This window comes from Catharus ustulatus, chromosome W, assembly GCF_009819885.2.
Source record: "Catharus ustulatus isolate bCatUst1 chromosome W, bCatUst1.pri.v2, whole genome shotgun sequence".
NCBI classification, from domain to species: Eukaryota; Metazoa; Chordata; class Aves; order Passeriformes; family Turdidae; genus Catharus; species Catharus ustulatus.
The window spans coordinates 7524771-7543907 of record NC_046261.2 but is presented as its reverse complement, the minus strand read 5'-3'; the positions used below and the strand labels follow the sequence as shown (position 1 = coordinate 7543907).

The window sequence follows — 19137 nt, the reverse complement described above, 5'->3', positions numbered from 1 at the left end:
TGACAATTTATCTCTATTGGGCAAGGCTCAAACATTGCTGTCATGGGTCCAGAAGCTTTAAAGCTAAATGCAGTTGTAAAACTCCTGCCTACAACAGCTGGGGAACACAACTGCACCTTAGCCCTGATGAATAACTACTAAACAGGGTACAATATTTAACAAAATACCAGTCGTATTTCATAATACTGTAAGTGGTTTAGAGTACATCCTAAAAAATGGTACTCACCTTTACTTTTCTGATGTACAGTAATTTCACAATTATGAGTTGCATCATTTTGACTAAAATTTTGGTCCAAACCCAAAGTGTGGCTCATAATCAGGTGCGGTTTATATATGGACAAAGAACAAGAAGTTGCTGTTTTAGTTTGGAGGACAGGTGTCTGCTGAGAAAGGCAGGAGCCTCTCTTTGAAATGGAGAATGTAAACCCCCTCCCTCAAATTATTATAATTTTGAAATCAAGCGGCTCTCAGGCAAAGATATGGGAATTAGGAATAACAGTTCTTTTCTAGGGAAATTAAAATAGAAATACAGTACTACAAAGAACAAACTCCAAGCCCTGACAAAGTCAGAATACAACCTGACACCCCGTCAGGCAGGGTGTTGGTAGCAGGCCCATTAAATGGTGGCTGCATCCTCCTGCAGTGACAGATATGATTCAGTTGAAGCAGTGTTACTGCAGAAGGTGCAGTTTCCCTCCAGAGGTACAGTGGTGATGTGGAGAAATCCGGTTTTCCTCTGGAGTCCAGTGGAGAAAGGGGCTCAGTGTCCCCAAACCTCTGTTTTTATCTTGGTAAGAAATGTTGGGCTCTTCCCCCTGGTTGGAGCAACTTCCAATGGGATGATGTAATTTTATCAGTCACACAGTGGGACTCAATGGGCCATTAGCAGAAAATGACTCACTGGAGGAAGGATGGGTTGTGAAAAGATAAAGAACAATGCCCTGCCTAGTTTCAATGAATGGTCCATTAGCAGAATATCTGCTGTTGAGATAAGGATCACTGCCCCCACCCTCAATAGATGGTGATAGAATAGATACCTTTTATCACACCCTGTATTGTAACGTGCGACTTATAATCAGGTGCGGCTTATATATGGACAAAGAATGAAAAGTTGCTGGCACGCGGAAGTGCGGCTTATACTCAGTGCGGCTTATAATCGTGAAATTACTGTACATGTGAGATGTTTACATCACCTCAGCCAGTTCAACAGTTAGCGGAGTCACACTTGAGTTTGACATAGAGTACAAATAGCATCTTCAGCAACATATACTGGTTTTAAATGCTTTATTCAGAATGATTCAGGAACCTCTCTTCACACTCTATTTACAGGTCAAGTCACCATGCAATTGTAATGCAAAAAGCACTGATCCTCTGGGAGCATTAGGAAAAAACTCCATGAGTCACATGGCTTTATTGGAAATAAATCATGCTAAAAACTGATCCTTAACAGGTACAAAAAATCCAACAGCTAAAGAAAGGAGAAGAAAAATTGGATGCAATACTATGATCAATGTATGAATTGAAGACTGCTGTGAAAGATCATACAAAAAAAGGCAATGAGGAATAGTAATGCACCATTAAAGGTGGGAGTACAGGGCAGACAAAAGTTACAAAACATCCTGCTTCAATATTTTTTGTTCAAATACTGTAACAGTAATGGAAGGCAAAAAGCAACAGAGATCTGACTAAAGAAATAAGATGAAAAAAGTGAAAGCTGGTTATCAGGGAACAATCTTAAATACAGTTACTCAGTATATCCATAACACTTGGAAAAGCTGCTCTGTCAGCATGCATAGACAATACCATTATTCCAGCTCTCTGAAAATGACTTTATTTTCCTGCTCTTTAACCTCTTCCACATAGAGTACTGTTGAGATTACCCCCAGAAACACTGTGGAAACACTGTGCAGTTACAGGTTCTACCGTCTAAAAAGTCAAGCCTCCTCCAAAGCAAGTCAGAGTGCAGTACACCCACATAAAATACAGCAGTTACTGAAGTGACAGAAACCAGAAGTGTGAAATCCTCTTAAGTAATCCTGCACTGGAGAAAGCAATTTCTTTCTTATCTTCTTACAGCTGCCATAGAAAGCACACACTTCACTTGATCATCTCGCAATTTCAAAGAGGACTTAATAATATGAATTTGAATTTAAAGGCTTTTTTTTCCTATCACCTCTTAAATTTCCAACCAGAAATTCAACTACATTCAACTGTGCATACTTTGGAGTTTTTGGTAGTGGGGATGTGTCCTAATTCCGACATGACAGCACAGAGACTGTGTAACACAGGGTTTGCATAGATAGTCTGTCCCTGCCCCAGTCCAAAGAACAATAAGAAGTCATCACATCTTAGGATTTTGTTGCATTTGTGAAAAACATGAAATTAGGGGAAAAAAAACAAACCAAACAATCCCATTTACTTTGGCTTCCCCTATGTCCCCAGGTAAGGGGAGATGGGGAACAAGAGACACAACACAAGTCATGGCTATTTCAAAGCTTCATGGTCTTAAATGAAGTTTATTACAGGTCCCCATGAAAATATTAAAAATTCACCAGTGCATACACTTCTGCACCTTTGTCCAGGTTGTTGTTATTCTAGAGTGGTTAAGTACCCTTTTTATTAAAAAAGTTTTTTGGTTTTTTTTTTACACTACTGCTGTGTTTTACAACAAAATTAAAAAACATTTGTGGTATCCATCCAGCAACAAAGTTTTCCCAGAACAAACCAAAAGCATAAATGCATGTTATGAAGGGGCCTTACCCATGCCAGCTGTTTAATGAGCAAGAAAAAGAAAATAAATCTATCACTTCTGTTTGGTGTTGATGAATTTACTCCATTTTCCAGAAGGCAAATCCTTTCAATAAATATCTGAATAACTTCCAAGATGATTAATTTCCAGAGATACAAGCAGCAGCTCTGTGCAATCTCTCTGGGAGTCCTGTGTTGCCCCTGGTTTCAGTCCAGTGAGATGATGTCAGGAGCACTGCCTTTGCTTCTGGTTATCACTCCTGTCTTGCTCCTGCTGGAGGAGCTAACGTGTGCTGGTTTCGTGGTGGCTGGTTGATGTGATGATGCTGCCAGGTACGCTGCTTGTTAAGGTTGAGGTGAGACTATCCAAAAACATAGGAGGACAGTACTGGTTGAAACAATGAAGAATGAAGATATTAATTGCCCAAGGGAAATGTATGCTCTGAAGAGTGACAAGCACAAAACATTTTACTATCAGAACCTTGTTAATACATGCATAGCAAAAACCAGAGTTCTGCAAACCAGCAAGTAATCAAGCAAAGATGAGCCGAGTCCTTCTCCCTCATCCTCCCCTTTTTGTTTTTCTTATTAATAGTTAGCTTGAACATTTATTAGTGCATTAAGAAACACTATCATGTCCACAAAAAAACCCACCCACAAAAACCCTTAACATTTGAAGAATGTTCACTGCCTATAGGTACGGGGCCCAACTGTCTATTTCAGGCTCCTTTCATCATGAAAGGCAGAAAGATGCTTTCTGCTCTTTCAATGAAGGTTAGAATAATTTCATCCCCACAAATGGCAGCAGCTCTACTAATCAACATTTTTATAGTATACACCTGCAACAATATAAGCAGGTATCTAAACATTTTAGTAGTGATAAATGAACCCTGATCAAGTCTGATAAGGAAAAATTCTTAAGTTGATTTAAATTTCCTGAACTGAAAGACAAGCCATTTCAGAGTTGAACATTCTAAGCATTTAGAAACAAAACAAGGTTGCCAGATGTCAAAGAAGATAAGACACTTACTACCCTGTGGATTCGAATCTTGGGCATATGTTTGAAACTGAGTCTGAGCTGTTTGAACTGTCCAAAATGGACAGTTCATAGCAGCATACCTGCTTGCAGTCTTCCGCATGAACAAACATCTGTTATTACTGCTTTTGGCAGTTCAGATCTCAAAGGCAGGCACAGAGTATTGCAAGATGCAGTAAGTGGAAAGAAAAGGAGGAAGTTCATCCTTCATTTTTAAGACAACAGAAAGTCAACTCTAAGAGACCTACTACTGTTTTATTCTAGTGACAGAGGTGAAAAAGAGTCTGCTTCAGATCCTCTTGTCTTAGGGAGTTGATATTCCCCCAATTTTCAAGGTTGTAGTCTGTCTGCATAAGAATCTAGTTACAGTAAAAACTGTTCTCCCTAATGGTGTAAAGTTTAAATTTCCAGGGAAGGAAAAACATCACCTGGTTCTTTTTGACCTACAAAATTTCCATCTAATCCAAAGCCAATGGAGTTGAAGTGTTGCATGGAAGACTTTATTATAAAAGTATTCAGTCATGTGCCCTTCAAATTAATGGAGATATTTTCTTTAGAACCTAATCTCCTACTAATATAAAAAAGAAGAGAAATAACAATCAGTAAGGTATATTTACAGAGTTTAATCTGGCCTACAGATAGACAGCATGAACTAAGAGCATGAAGTACATGATCATAGAATCCCAGAATGGTTTGGGTTGGGAGGGACCATCAAGACCACCTAATTCCAAACGCCTGCCATGGGCAGGGACACTTTCCACTAGACCAGGTTGCTCAAATCCCCATCCAACCTGGCCCTGAACACTTCCAGGGATGGGGCATCCAAAGTTTCTTTAGGCAACCTATCCCAGTGCCTCACCACCCTGAGTGTATTTAAGTTAGTGCTGTGCTAGTATCTGCATGGCCTAGAAAGGCAAACTACAAATAAAGACTGAGTTTCCATGTCTGGATTTATCATAGTAAGGTTAAACTGAATCCTCCCTTAATGCATTTTCATTATCAGCTCTTGTTGGGAAAATGGATTTTCCTGTTCTGTGGTTAGGTCTAAGCAAGTGTTCTGCATAAATGTGATAGCTATGTGAGTAGTATGCCACAAAAAACAGACTTGAAAATTAACCCCACAGCAGTTCAGAAACATACCTGTGAATCAACTGGGATTAGTGAAAGAAAATTCAGTCCTAGAAAGAAGAATAATAAATTGATGAGTCTTTTTTTTATGCATACACAACAAATTTAAGGAACTTTTTTTGTGGTCACAGAACAGATTTTGCAATTGTTACACAGTTTCTAAATGGAATATACTACTGTGGCACCACTCTCAATGACTACCTCAGGCAGCAGCAAATATAGTTATCTAGTACATGTGTCTCTTTTTAAGAATAAGGATGACATAATGATGCATTATTCACTGGATATTGCTGGGTGGTTCAATGTGGTTGCTTAGATAGAGTTTGCCATTTGGAGCTGTTGGTTCATAATGCAAGTTTCACTGCATATTGTACCTGACTTGGCCAAACTGGGACATAAAGAGTGTCATCACATTTAAGATGCTGGAATGAAGTAAAGTCACAACATGCTCAAGTCCAAAACCAAGCAGCAGATCTCTTCCTCCACCCATGGGTAGTCAATAAGAAAACATTTCTAATATCATCCCCATTTTGTGTCTAGACAAATAAAAGGAACAAATAAGAGGAAACTACAAGTAGTTCAAGGTATATCCTCTAAGATCAGTGACAACTGGTATCCATCTTGTACACCAGTAATGTGTAAGCATTTAGGGGAAGACGTTTAAAATTATGAAACCAATGAGAAATTGTGGTCTTTTTTTTGTTTTGTTGTTAAATATTTGCCTTGTGTTTGCTATGTCAACAGAAAAAATGGCAAACTTCTTCCCTCCCTCTCCTCTCACCTCTAAATCTGTTCCGGCCAGTGACATCTCCCCTTTCTCCATTAGAAAAAAAATTTGGATTATATTTAAGCTTAACTACTTTTACAGAATTGACAGTTTCTTTTGGTCTTGCACATTCTAGAACTTCAGTCAGTAGAGATAGACAACAGTTCTAGATTTCTGTTCTCTGAGCTTACTCTCTTATCTAATTTGGGAAGACAACCAATTCCTTAACAAGGGAGAAGTGGAAGGAGGGAGCAGTAAGGGAAACAAAATGGACAGAGAAACAAGGGAAATTATACCCATTTCACTGCCAAACTGGTGCTGAAAGAAGAGGAAAAAAACCAGGTGATGTTTCAGGGCAGAAATGAATACAGGCAATGAAAGGAGAAGAGGGGAAGTACAGGAGGGCAATGTGACACCTGTCACCACAAGTCACCATTTCCTAGGCTCTGGGTTTGTTACAGCCAGCAAAGAGAACCCCCAGAGTCCCTATATACAGTGTTTTTTTCAAGGAGCCAGGATAGAAAACAATCAGTATCCCCACCTTTTGTCTGATATTTAGTAGCAGTGTTGAAGAATACATCATAGGCATTTAGGGTATGTCTAGGTAAAGAAAGTTAATAGATGTCAGCTTACAGATTGTAGCTCACCTTAACACCTTTTTCATAGTCTAGACAAAGCACCACTACAATCAGTTAGCAGAATATCTACATCTAGGGTTTGAATGAGTCAATGCCATCACACATATATTAATTTAAAGAAGTAGCTACTCTCCCTCGCATCTACAACACATAACCATCGGATGTTTGCACAAAGTCTAACTGAACGTAGCAAGAAGTGTTTCTGGTTGCCATTCTGAAGTGCCAGTTTGCATCCCAAAAGCAATGTTTGTCACATCACTGTTGCGAAATGCAATCTGAAACTGGAAAAAAAGTCTGTACTGGGCTTGTCTAGACACCACATCAGTGCAATACTGCATATAGTCTTGTTCCATTAAAAAAAGTTGATCAATTCTCCAATTTTTACCCACCCCACAAGTTAATAATGCTGTCAAAATACACATGAAAAATAACCACCACCTACCTGACAAGTCTGATGAAATACTGGATATTGGTGGATGATGGAATAGTACTGGGTAGTCTGTTAATGAAGGTGGAATAGCAGTGGCATTGACCATTGTCATGCTCGGCACTCTGACAGTAGGTGGCTGATACACAAGAACCCTGTTTCAAATAGCATGGGAAATTACAGACAACCTGGTTGTTAGTTACAGAAGAGAAATTATGCACCACTGTGCACTCTCATTCACAGGGTCACTATGTTATAATACAACTATAGCGTGGTTACTCACTGTACAGTATTCCAACTCTAATTTCCTCTTTCATAACAGTCTTCATAATAACATGACCCTATCTTGTCTCTCAACAGCAGCTGTGACATAAGAGCAAGTTGGCATTAAAACAAAGTACAGTTCTAGAGTCATTTATAACAGTCTACCATTCAGAAAAAGTAATGTAGTAAGTAATCCATCTGTGGAGTACCCTGGAAGGGATGTGCAGGTAGCCAGAGCCAGAAGGAGAGTGCTTATTTCAATTTCTCTACATAACTGTTCCTCAGTGCCAACCTGTCATGCCAAGGGCGCAACTGACCATTATTCAGCCCCTGAATGACAGATTACACATATGGGATTTAAATATAAAAACCTATCTTTACTCACAGCCTGAGTCAAAGCTAAGTTCAGCTCTCCAAGAGCATGCAACTAGTTAAAACCCTTCTGCATCCTCACCTGCTGCCCAATTACAGTAATTTCACGATTATAAGCCGCACCGGATTATAAACCGCACTTTCACAAAGTTGCCAATTAGTAACAGAATCGCTGGATCGTGGGGTTTACTGGCTTGGCTCGGGGTCGGGCAGCTTCGACTCGCCCTGCCGCACTTCCTGGTTGGCAAATTTCGTAACTTTGTTCATATATTGGTCACTCTGGAGTATAAGACGCACTTCTGGGTTCGGACCAAAATTTTAGTCAAAATGGTGCGGTTTATAATTGTGAAATTACTGCACTTCAGGGCACTGTTAACGATGACACCACAGGCATTCAGGTACCAGTCATATGCATAAAATATTTCATAAACTCCAAGTCAGATGGAAACATCCGGAATCCTGTTCCCAGCTTCTCTGCATTGCTTCCTCCAGCCCACCAGCCATAAGTGTTATAGACTCATGTCTTCCTCCCCAGACTGCTGCCTTGCTACTTCTGAATTCAAAAGCTTGGATTTCAGACCCTTCCTTCTCAAGCATCTCATACTTCAGTCCACATTGTTTTTGCCTATAAGAAGACACCCCACAGTTTTGCCAAATCTAGCATTCAGGCAACATTGTTTACAGGAGATAAGCTATTCCCCAAAAGCTTGGCTTTGACTTGGATTTGAAGAAAGAAAAAATGCCATATCCATACCCAAACAGCAAAGAAAATACACTGCTCACAGAGAGACAAGAAAACTCAGTCCCTCAACAATTATGGTTGCACATAGCCATCTCAAAGAAGCACAGGAGCACGGAAGCAAGTCTTGGTGCCTTCTTAAACTTCATTAAGAGATGTATTTGTAGTTATTTTTTCTTATAAAAATAAAAAAATGTTTTTTGCAGAGGGACTCCTCTATATTCCTCATGAAAAGCAATGGAATTTCAGTATCGCTGCTGAAAATGTTTGACGATGACCAACTATTTGCTCACCAAAAATCACACATTCCTGTCAACTAGAGACACAGTACACCCGCTCATTACTTCAAGAGTTGGCAAAACAGAAGGGGTTTGTTTGCATTACTATTATTTTAGTACAAGACATTAGCCACTACAGACAGATACACCTCATGCAACACTAACAAGTCATTACTAAAACCTGATGCTTGGAATCACCTCATGGAGCAGTGGGGACTGGTGAGTCTAACCAGTGCTCCTCACTCCCTGCAAGTCTCCTGTTCCCTATGGGCCATGAGCAAGAATGTTATGAAAGCCACAAACAGTACCTGCAGCCAAAGTGTGCAGACTGGGACAGAGAGGTGACACAGCAGTAAAGAACTTGGTTATGCCTGCCACTGATGTCAGGCATGAAAACAAAGATGAAGCAGTTGCAGTAATTTCACGATTATAAGACACACTGAGTATAAGCCGCACTTCTGGGTGCCAGCAACTTTTCATTCTTTGTCCATATATAAGCCGCACCTGATTATAAGCCACACGTTACAATACAGAGTGTGATAAAAGGTATCTATTCTATCACCATCTGTTGAGGGTGGGGGCAGTGATCCTTATCTCAACAGCAGATATTTTGCTAATAGGCCATCCATTGAATCAGGCAGGCCATTGTTCTTTATCTTTTCACAACCCATCCTTCCTCCAGCGAGTCATTTTCTGCTAATGGTCCATTGAGTCCATCTGTGAGACTGATAAAATTACATCATCCCATTGGAAGTTGCTCCAGCCAGGGGGAAGAGCCCAACATTTCTTACCAAGATAAAAACAGAGGTTTTGGGACACTAAGGTAGTCCCTTTCTCCACTGGACTCCAGAGGAAAACCGGATTTCTCCACATCACCGCTGGACCTCCAGAGGGAAACTGCACCTTCTACAGAACCACTGCTTCAACTGAATCACATCTGTCACTGCAAGAGGACTGCAGCCACCATTTAATGGGACTGCTACCAACACCCTGCCTGACAGGGTGTCAGGTTGTATTCTGACTTTGTCAGGGCTTGGGGTTTGTTTCTTTGTAGTACTGTATTTCTATTTTAATTTCCCTAGAAAAGAACTGTTATTCCTAATTCCCATATCTTTGCCTGAGAGCCGCTTGATTTCAAAATTATAATAATTTGGAGAGAGGGGGTTTACATTCTCCATTTCAAAGATAAGTTCCTGCCTTTCTCAGCAGATACCTGTCCTCCAAACTAAAACAGCAACTTTTTGTTCTTTGTCCGTATATAAGCCGCACCTGATTATAAGCCGCACTTCGGATTCAGACCAAAATTTTAGTCAAAATGTTGCGGTTTATAATCGTGTAATTACTGTACTTAGGAAGTCATTGGTTGTGCTAACCAAGTTTCAGGACTGACAGCTAACCATGGCAAACAACAGTGCCCAAGACATTCCAGAGTGTAATAGTGGAGGAAAAGCTTGTCTTGATTCAAAACAGCAAAGTGCCTCCCTTCCAAGGCTGACAAGATGGATGAAAAATGCAACACAGTCTCATTTCCTGGGCAACAGAGTATATTAGATAAAGGGCATAAAAGTGAGAAAAAAGCCTTAAGATGACACTACAGTAATTTCATGATTACAAGCCGCACTGACTATAAGCCGCATGTCCGGGTGTTGGCAAACATTTCATTCTTTGTCCATACACAAGCCGCATCCAATTATAAGCCGCTCTGTCGTTCGCAGCGAGGACTCGCGTGCAACAAAGTTGCCAAATAGTAACAGAATCGCAGGATTGGGGGGGGGTTTACTGGTTCGGTTTGGGTCGTGAGGGTTCGGTGCTGTCGCTCGGCGGGGCCGCACGGGGTCGGCCGCTGCCGCCGCTGGGCTCGCTCACCCTGGCCCGGCGCTGCGCCACGGTGGCAGCGGGGCATGGAGCGCGCCGGTACCCGCAGCGGCGGCAGGCAGGGATGGAGCCCGCTGGCACCTGCGGTGGCAGGAGGGGAAGGAGCCCCCCCGCTCCCTCCGCAGGTGGGGACGGGAGCCTGCCTGCTCCTGCGGCGGCGATGGCAGGCGAGGACGGGAGCCCCCCACCTTCCCCCCGGGTCACGGGGATTACAGTACAGAGCCCCCTGCCTCTCCCCGGGCCGTGGGGCCAGCAGGAGGGAGCCCTCCGCCTTCCCCCCGGGCCGCAGTGATGGCAGCATGGGGTCCCCCGTCTCTCTCCTGAGCTGTGCTGCCTGAAGGAGGGAGTCTCCCCCCTTCCCCCGCCTTCCCCCCTGTAAGAGTCGGTCTGAAGATTGCCTGATCTGCCTCACAATCATCGTCAGAGACTGAGACCCTGAGACCCCCACCACTCACTTTGGGCAGGAGTTGCTGGGCCTGGCTAGGGTGGATGCTTGCCCAGGACTGTGTTCGGGTATGTGCTGGACTGTCACGGTACAATGGACTCGGGCAGGTACGGGGCTAGAACAGTTGTACTTTCTGCACCTGATTCTTGAAGCCATGGTCCTCTGAACACAATAGTCCATAAATCTCCCACCTTTTGGCCAGCAGCCCCTCGCCTTGAAAATGACTATAAAATTATCACTCTCAGAAGAGACCTTGGAGACTTCCTTCTCCCCACAGACGGAAGACATCGCCGGATGACCCGAGGACGTCCCATCTGTTGGTAGCTATTCCCCCTCCTCTCTCCTTCTCCCTTCTCTTTCTCTGTCTCTTTGTCTCTCTTCTCTCTGTTTCTCTGTCTCTCTGCCTCTCTTTCTCTCTGTTTCTCCTCTGTCTCTTTCTCTGTTTCTGTCTCTAATTCTCTCTTACTCTCTCTCTCTCTCTCTCTCCCTACTTCATCATCTTTTCCCTCTCCTCCTTACCATTACCCCAAAAAACTGAATTGTTGACCCTCAATAAATTGCTTTGCTGCTTGTTGCTGAACAATACCTTAGTCTCTTGCTGTTGTCCTTTGCACCCCGCGGTCAAACGAACCATCACGAGCCCCGCTCAGGTTGTGCGGACCGTGACACCCCTCCCCGCGCTGTCGGCACTGAGCCGGCTCCAGCCGCCGTGAAACAGAGTAACCAATTTGTAACAATTGCACAATGCTGGATTTTACTGGCAGTTGCTCGATTCGGCACCTCGGTTTGCACTTCCGGTGTTGGAAATGTCAGAAAATTATTCACATATTAGCCGCCCCGAGTGTAAGTCGCATTTCCGGGGTGGGAGCAAAATTTTAGTCAAAACGGTGCAGCTTGTAATCGTGAAATTACTGTAACTTAACAAGAATGCATAAAGCTCCTCTACTTGGCATAATCTACTTTCTCAGGAGAATCTTGTCAATTATCTTAATCAACTTCCTTTTCTATGGAGAAATGTCCCTGCAAACACAGCAACAGTGAGCACAAGTCTTTTGTGATATGTAAAACTATTTAATAGTGTTTTGCCTGTACAAAGGTACTGTATCAATACAACCTTCTGCAAGGAGAGGCCTAGAAAGTTTCCTCTGGAAGTGTGGAGCTGGATCCTGAAGAGAGATTACAAATCAATTTCTCTACATATCAGTTCATCTGAGACATTACAGAATTACAACTAACTTTAAAATTGACAAACCCTTTGGTTGAGCTTCCTTGTGTTTCAGACACAAATATGTACTTCCTTTTGGCAGGATGATCTTCCTCTTCATCAGAAGAGCTTTCTATTGTCAAGTCAATAACATCAACTTTCTTCTTGTTTACCTCATTGGTCACTGTCACAGAACAGGATTTCCTAAAAACACTGGAACCTGAAGAAGATAATAGAACATCAGTTTTCTAAATGCTCTTGACATCAGCAGTTTCTATCTGCAACAGAACCAGATTATCTTCCTGGCCACTACAGAGAATGCTAAGGTCAGGAACTGTTTTATAAGTATTCTGTGTGTCGAACTTTGCTTTGATTTCTTCTTAAATATGTTATCACAGAGGTATTACCACCATTTCTAATTGGCCCAGGCTTGGTCAGCAGCATGTCCATCTTTGGAGCCATCAGGGATTGGCTCTGCTGTACATGGTGGAAGCTTCTAGCAGCTTCTCCCAAAGACCATCTCTGGTCTTCCACTACAAAAAAAACAGGCCATGCAAAACCAATACATTCCACCCCTCATCTCTGTGAATCACATATTTAAGAATAAATCAAAACAAAGTTTGTAGTGTAGTTATAATTGCAGCCAGAGAAGGGCAGGAGTGAGGGAAAACAACTGTGCAGACACCAAGGTCAGTGAAGAAGGAGGGGGAGGAGGTGCTCTAGGCGCTGGAGCTGAAATTCCTCTGCAGGTCGTGGTGCTGACCATGGTGAAATAGGCTGTCCCCTTGCAGCCCACGGAGGTCCATGGGGGATGCAGAGATCCATCTGCAGCCCATGGAGGAGCCCTATGCCAGAGTGGGTGGATGCCTGGAGGAGGTTGTGATCCAGTGGGAGACCTGATGGAGAGAAGGGTGTCGCTTCCAGGTTGGAGCAGCCTGTCCTTGGAGGACTGCACCCCGTGGAAGAGTGATTGTTGAGGGGTTGGTTCTTTTTTCCCCTTTTCTCTTTGTGGAATTTTTCCCATTGTGATGCTAAGAACTTGTTGGCTACACCCCAGCACAGATGGGGTGGAAGAGGGGAAGGCAGGTAAAGGAGGTGGGGATAGCTGCCCTCTCTCTCTCACTCGCTTGGCTCGGAAGAGAACAGTCGCTGGAGAAACCCCGCTCTGCCACACTGACACCAGGAGCTGCCTTTATTGGCTGGGGGACCCCACAACCCCCTGCCCAGATGCCGTCCCACCTCCTCCTCCATGCATCCTGTTGGAGCACTGGGACCAACACTCCGAGGATCCATGAGCTAAGTCTCTCCTCCGCCCTTCCAATTCGGGACATAGCCGCCATCACCCCCAGTGCCCCTCCAGCCACGTGTGAACACCTCACCTCCCCCTGCTACCGGGAGCTGGCCGGCACTGCCTGCCACCTAGGACGGTAGCTGGACCACAGGGGAGAGGTGTCCACAACCGAAGGAACTGTTACTGGGGTCCTGTTCTGTTTGTTGTTAATTTCCCAGCTGTTGTTGTTTTGTTTGCCTTGTTATATTTGCCTTGTTATATATATATATATATATACACCAGTAAAGAACTGTTATTCCTATCCCCATATCTCTGCCTGAGAGCCCCTGATTCCAAAATTATAATAATTTAGAGGGAGGGGGGTCTGCACTCTCCATCTCAGGGAGGAGCTCCGGCCTTTCTTGGCAAATACTTGTCTTTCAAACCAGGACAGTGACCCACACTGCAGCAGTTTCAAGAGGACCGTTGCCCATGGGATGAACTCACGTTGTAGCAGTTCACATAGAACTATTGCTCGTGAGATGGACTCATGTCAGAGAAGTTCACAGAGATCTGTCTCCCATGGGAGGGACCCCACAGTGGAGCAGGGAAACAACTCCTCTCCCTGAACAGCAGGAGAAGCCTAGGGTGATGAACTGACCATAACCCCTGTTCCCTGCCTCCTTGCGTTGCTGAGGTAGGAAGTAGAGCTGGGAAGGAGGGAGGGGTGGGGGGAAGGTATTTTTAAGGGCTTGTTTTACTTCTCATTATCCTGCTCTGATTTTGTTAGCAATAAATTCACCTTATATCTCTAAGTTGAGCCTATTTTACCCCGATGCTATTTACTGAGCGATCTCTCCAGGTCCTTATCTCAACTCAGGAACCATTTGGTAAATTTTCTCTCCTCTGTCCAGCTGCAGCAGGGAAGTGAGAGGCTTTCATGGGTGCCTGGCATTCGGTCAGTGTCAACACTGTGTCATGTTGAGAATATTAAAACACAAGTTTTAGTCTTCACTTATCAATTTAAGGACCTAAAACAAGAACAACCTTTCGCTTTCTTAACTGCTATTATAAAGAACAAAGACAAAGCCCAAAAATGCATAGAGACACGTCCCTTTTTTCCCGTTTATATGACAAGAAGGTTAGAAGTATTAAGCCCTCCAGAAAACAAACACCAACATTCACACGTTATCCAAGCTACATCCAAGTATCCAAGTTGGTTTGCAATCAGTACCCATATGAACATACTTTCTATTTTGGTGCACTGTGGACTTGAGACTTTCATAGTTTCTTTCTTTGGCCTCATGGGGCACCAGAACCCATCTTCTTGGAATTTGATCTCATCCACATCTGAACATTCATTAAGAATTTCCATAAAGAGCCTGAAAAAGAGGGTTGAGTAGTTTCATTTTTGATTCCAAGTGAAATTATAATTCTAACTGAAAAGGAGACAGTGGAAAAGCTAATTATGATCACCTTCCACCCATTGCATGTGCTCTCTCCCTAGTTCCTCTTACCTGAAAGCCTGTAATTATAGCCTTTGTAGACATTGACAACTAAAAGAATATCCCAACCTACCCATATTCCACTCCAACATTACTGCAATGCATAGATTTCAATACAGAAGCAGAAATAATCATACTTTGAACCAAGTTTGACACTTTTTTATGAGTTAAAAAGTAAATTTTAAAGTTAATAGCCTCAGAGATAAGGTCACATAAAAGGGAGATATCCTTTAATATCAGACTTGGATTTTTTCAAAGGAAATACAGTAATTTCACGACTATAAGGCGCACCCTTTTGACTAAAATTTTGGTCCGAACCCGGAAGTGCGCCTTATAGTCCGGTGCACCTTATATAATGTACAAAGTTGCGAAATTTGCCAACCCGGAAGTGCAAGCCCACAACAGCCCTGAGTCGAGCTGATCCCACCCAACGGTGGCGGGGCAGCACTGGGTCAGGGTGAGCCTGGCGGTGGCCCGGGCACAAGGGGGAAAGGCAGCACCAGCCGCAGTCCAGGCGAAGGGGGGAAGAAGCCGGCGCCGGCCGCAGCCTGGGCGCGGGGGGAAGAAGCTAGTGCCAGCCACAGCCCGGCACGAGCCACGCAGGGAGGGAGGGAGGGAGTTGCCGCTGGCTCCGGTTCGACACGAGCCGCGTCGGGAGGGAGGGAGCTGGCTCCAGCCCGGCACAAGCCACGCCGGGAGAGAGGGAGCCACCTCCAGCCCTGGTCTGGTCCGAGCCACGCGAGGAGGGAGGGAGCCGCTGGCCCCAAACCGCCGCGAGCCACGGCCTCCCTGAGCTGCACCTCGCCAGCCGGCACCAGGGGCGGGCGGGAGTGCTCAGGCCTGTGGCACAGGGAGGGCGCCTGGGGCTGTGTTTAAAGGTTACGCCAATCTTTGAAAAACGTTTGCAAATTGAGCACCTGCCAGTAATTCATTACTTCATTACGCGTGGCGCAGTTCCTCACTGAAAAAAAAAAGTGTGCCTTATAGTCTGGTGCACCTTATATAATGTACAAAGTTGCGAAATTTTCCGACTCCTAGAGGTGCGCCTTATAATCCGGTGGGCCTTATAGTCGTGAAATTACTGTATACTGAGGCTCACGAGTGATGATGCAGTTGGGAGATAAACTTATGCAGTTCATTACATGGTAAGAGAAACTAACAGTCAGTTCCTCTCAGTTTAAAGTATTTTAACAAAGAAAATAATATGAAATGGCTAAAATTCAAGTCACAAAAGCAGCTATTGAGTAAATAATGAAAAATGCTAAGTGATTGTGTAATCTGCAAACCCAGTCTCTTACCCATCTAATATTAGGCTCTCATAAGTTGCCTTTTTGTCACAGACAGGGCAGATCCAGGTAGGCTTCTTTTCATTCATTTGAAGATAAAGAGCAGCATCAAAACACTGCAGGTGTGTGCAAGTAACAGCCCGGCATGGGATTGTCAGTCTCATTTTTCCCAGCTGCAGAAGATGCATTTAGAGAGAGTCAGGACAGAAAATACTGAAGTAGCCTGGATAGCTAACAACTGTCTCTTTTCACTATAGAGGATGCCCAGGGCTAAGGGCGCTGCAAGCAAATCCACCCTACTTACAGTACACTTAAAGGAACAATAAAGTCATCCTCAAAATCTCCACTGAGTTGTCAGAAATATTTCTAATGGACCTGCATCAACATTATTTCCAGGATTTTTGTACTGAAATACCTGCATTTATAATTTTCTTTTAACCAAATATTTAAAGGCTTTTTCTGAGGTCCAGTTACATATTAGACTCATTTTAATGTTTAACTGAACAGATCAGTCACAAACACAAAGCCAGTTTCTACCTGGGAAGAGAAACCCCAAGGTAGTGTTGCCTTGTTACACAGTGATCAATTTTTCTTGTTCGTTATAGTAGCTGACAGTATAAGCAATACCACCAAGATGAGTAGATCTAAAGTTTTATTTGCCATTGTATCCTTTAATTATTCTGTCACCCTGCTCAATTAGTCTCAATACTTCAATATGAGACTACTCCTTTCAAAGACCTCACTATACACACACAAGTAGCAATTTGATTCTGACTGCGCTACATCTGAGGCATTCACATTTCCAAACAACAGTTGGGTGAATGCTGCTACAATCAGGTGCTTGTAGATGAACCCTTCTCCCCACTATTTTATATTATTGAATCAGTATATAACAAAAGCCAGTGAAGTTTCTAAAGTGGGTCTTTTTAAAAGCAGCCCAACTCTGCACTAAAGATAAAAATAGAAATCTGAATCTGGTAATTTCCAGATGTACTTACAGGACACATCAGAGATACCCACAGACTGGTTGTGGCAATCTCACTATCAGGATCTGCAGTTAGTTTTTCTTTAACTATTAAAATAAGTTAAAGTTATACACAGATGTCATTATTTTGAATGCTAATCTTGATTCACTGGTACATGTCCTTTATTTCCAGCTAAGAAAATTAAGTATCCAGGAAACTAGTTCATAGCAATACCAAATAACAATGGTTTCATTATTTATAAGCAACTGGCAAACACTGTGCATCACAACATTGTTTGATGTGCAGCAGATGCACTAACAGCCACGATGGTTAGTATGGCAAACTCAACCTAATATGAAAAGAGAGAAAATAATTATCAGTGAGCGAGGTACAATCAGCATCACATGCAAGTGAAGAAAATTCAGAAGATCTACCTGTACCTCACAGCTCACCACAGTAATTAGCGTTCATGGTATTCCCATAAGAACATTTCAGATGGTGTGGTCCTTACCAGCACAGGGACCCTCACTGAAAAAGTGTGATGCCTCAGCAATAGCAAAGGGAACCTTTGATACTCTGGGCATGGACTTTCTTCTCAAAATTATACATATTCTTAAAGTATTACAAATTCTAGTTTTAAAGAGCCACCAACCACCCTCAAAAAGTATAGACAAGCAAATTAGACTTACTTAGTGCTCTGGAATGATCGAGGTTTCTGATACCTTTCATTTTTAACCTCTGCAAAAGCATAGCTGAAGTGAGTTGGCGAACCAGATACACAGACATGGAGTAATTCTACAAAAAAAGTGATTGAAGATTAAATGTTGATTTTATACAGTACTTCCACTATGTCAACAGATTACTATTTACATCAGTAGCATCCAGAAAAAAAAAACACACGCAATTTTTGCTTAATAGTTATGAAAAGCAAACAGACAACTTCATTACTGTGAGTCCAATACTCTGCCAGAATTCTCCTGCCAATCAAATCCAATTGTCCTACTCCAGTTATGACTTAACTAAGAATGTTGGAGGTTAGGATTTTTCCTTTTTGTTTTCTTTCTCTTAGGGAATTTTCTCCCATTTTGTTGCTAAGAAACAATAACGACAGATACTTAAGAGAGACAAAAGAAGTAACCACGGAGAAAGAGGAGGAGTGCAGCTGGCTTTATTATCGTAGCTGAGGGGTTTCTCCTGGAGATGTAGAGAGACCTCGAGATTTAGGCTGGGGGAAAGGGGGTTGGGCGCAGCTCCTCAGTCTCTCTCGCTATCGGCTTGGGAGGAGAACAGTCCAGCTGCCTTGGGGGAAGGGGGGAGGGGGGAATTCGCTGCTGCCGCCGGAGCCCAGCCCTGCCGTGGGTGAGCCTTTGCTTGTGAGAGCAGCTATTGAACTGGTATCTTATTAACACCCTACCTCACAAAAAAAAAAAAAAAAAAAAAGTACCTTCTCCATCTGCTCGTGTGCCTCAGAGGAAACCCCGGGACCCCGAACTCCTTCTCCCTCTGAGGGGTCCTCTCCCTGCTGTGTTCAGGAGCTGGACTGCCGCTGCCCAGTCTCCGCTGTCTCTGCTACTGCCCTGAAGTTTTTGCTACAATGTAGCCACGCACCCTCTACCTGCCGGGATCAGCTCCTGCTACAGCTACGGGGTTTATGATACATCTTGTTTACCACTCCAAGATTTTGCTCATCCTTGCCGTTCCAGCTTGCTGCTTCTGAGGTTCCCTGCTACAGCTCCTTTCGCTACCCAGAGGGGCACCAGGATCGGCTGCCCCTGGGGTTTTGTAAAGAAAACCCCTTTTCCATCCCTTCCGCCGGCTGCGCCCGCCATTAGCCACATGCAGCGAGACGATCGAACTCGCACCACAGCGCCCCCTGCAGCCGCAGGGGAATAATCGCACCTGCCCTGCCCAGCCGGGGAGCCACCAGCGCCCCTGCCGGCCGTGACCATAGCTACACAAAAGGGGAAAGTGCCTGACAGCCGAGAAGGCTGTTACTGGGTTTTCTGGTTGTGTTTGTTGTTACTGCCGTTGTTGTTGTTTGTTTGCCTTGTTATACATTCTAGTAAAGAACTTTTACTCCTTTTCCATATCTTTGCCTGAAAACGCTTTAATTTCAAAGTTATAATAATTCGGAGGGAAGGAGATCATAATCTCAATTCCAAGGGAGGTTCCCACCTTTCTTGGCAGACAC

At 43.5% G+C, this 19137-nt stretch overlaps 1 protein-coding gene across 5 annotated transcripts; it reads right to left on the bottom strand.

Annotated features, from left to right (window-relative positions):
* Positions 1-1269: 1269 nt before the first annotated feature.
* Positions 1270-18767, bottom strand: LOC117005063 (E3 SUMO-protein ligase PIAS2-like). 5 transcript variants are annotated; one of them, XM_033076295.1, is made up of 9 exons: positions 18391-18767; positions 17636-17741; positions 16980-17053; positions 15994-16154; positions 14439-14572; positions 11969-12140; positions 6759-6898; positions 4925-4962; positions 1270-3136 (listed from the first exon to the last, which is right to left on the bottom strand). In XM_033076295.1, exons 1-9 carry the CDS (start codon positions 18397-18399, stop codon positions 3032-3034), a joined length of 939 nt encoding a protein of 312 aa, XP_032932186.1. In that variant the 5' UTR covers positions 18400-18767; the 3' UTR covers positions 1270-3031. The 5 variants fall into 5 exon arrangements, with proteins under 5 accessions (XP_032932186.1, XP_032932187.1, XP_032932190.1 ...); XM_033076296.1 differs by having other exon boundaries at positions 18616-18767; XM_033076299.1 differs by lacking the exon at positions 18391-18767 and adding an exon at positions 18159-18229.
* Positions 18768-19137: the final 370 nt, after the last annotated feature.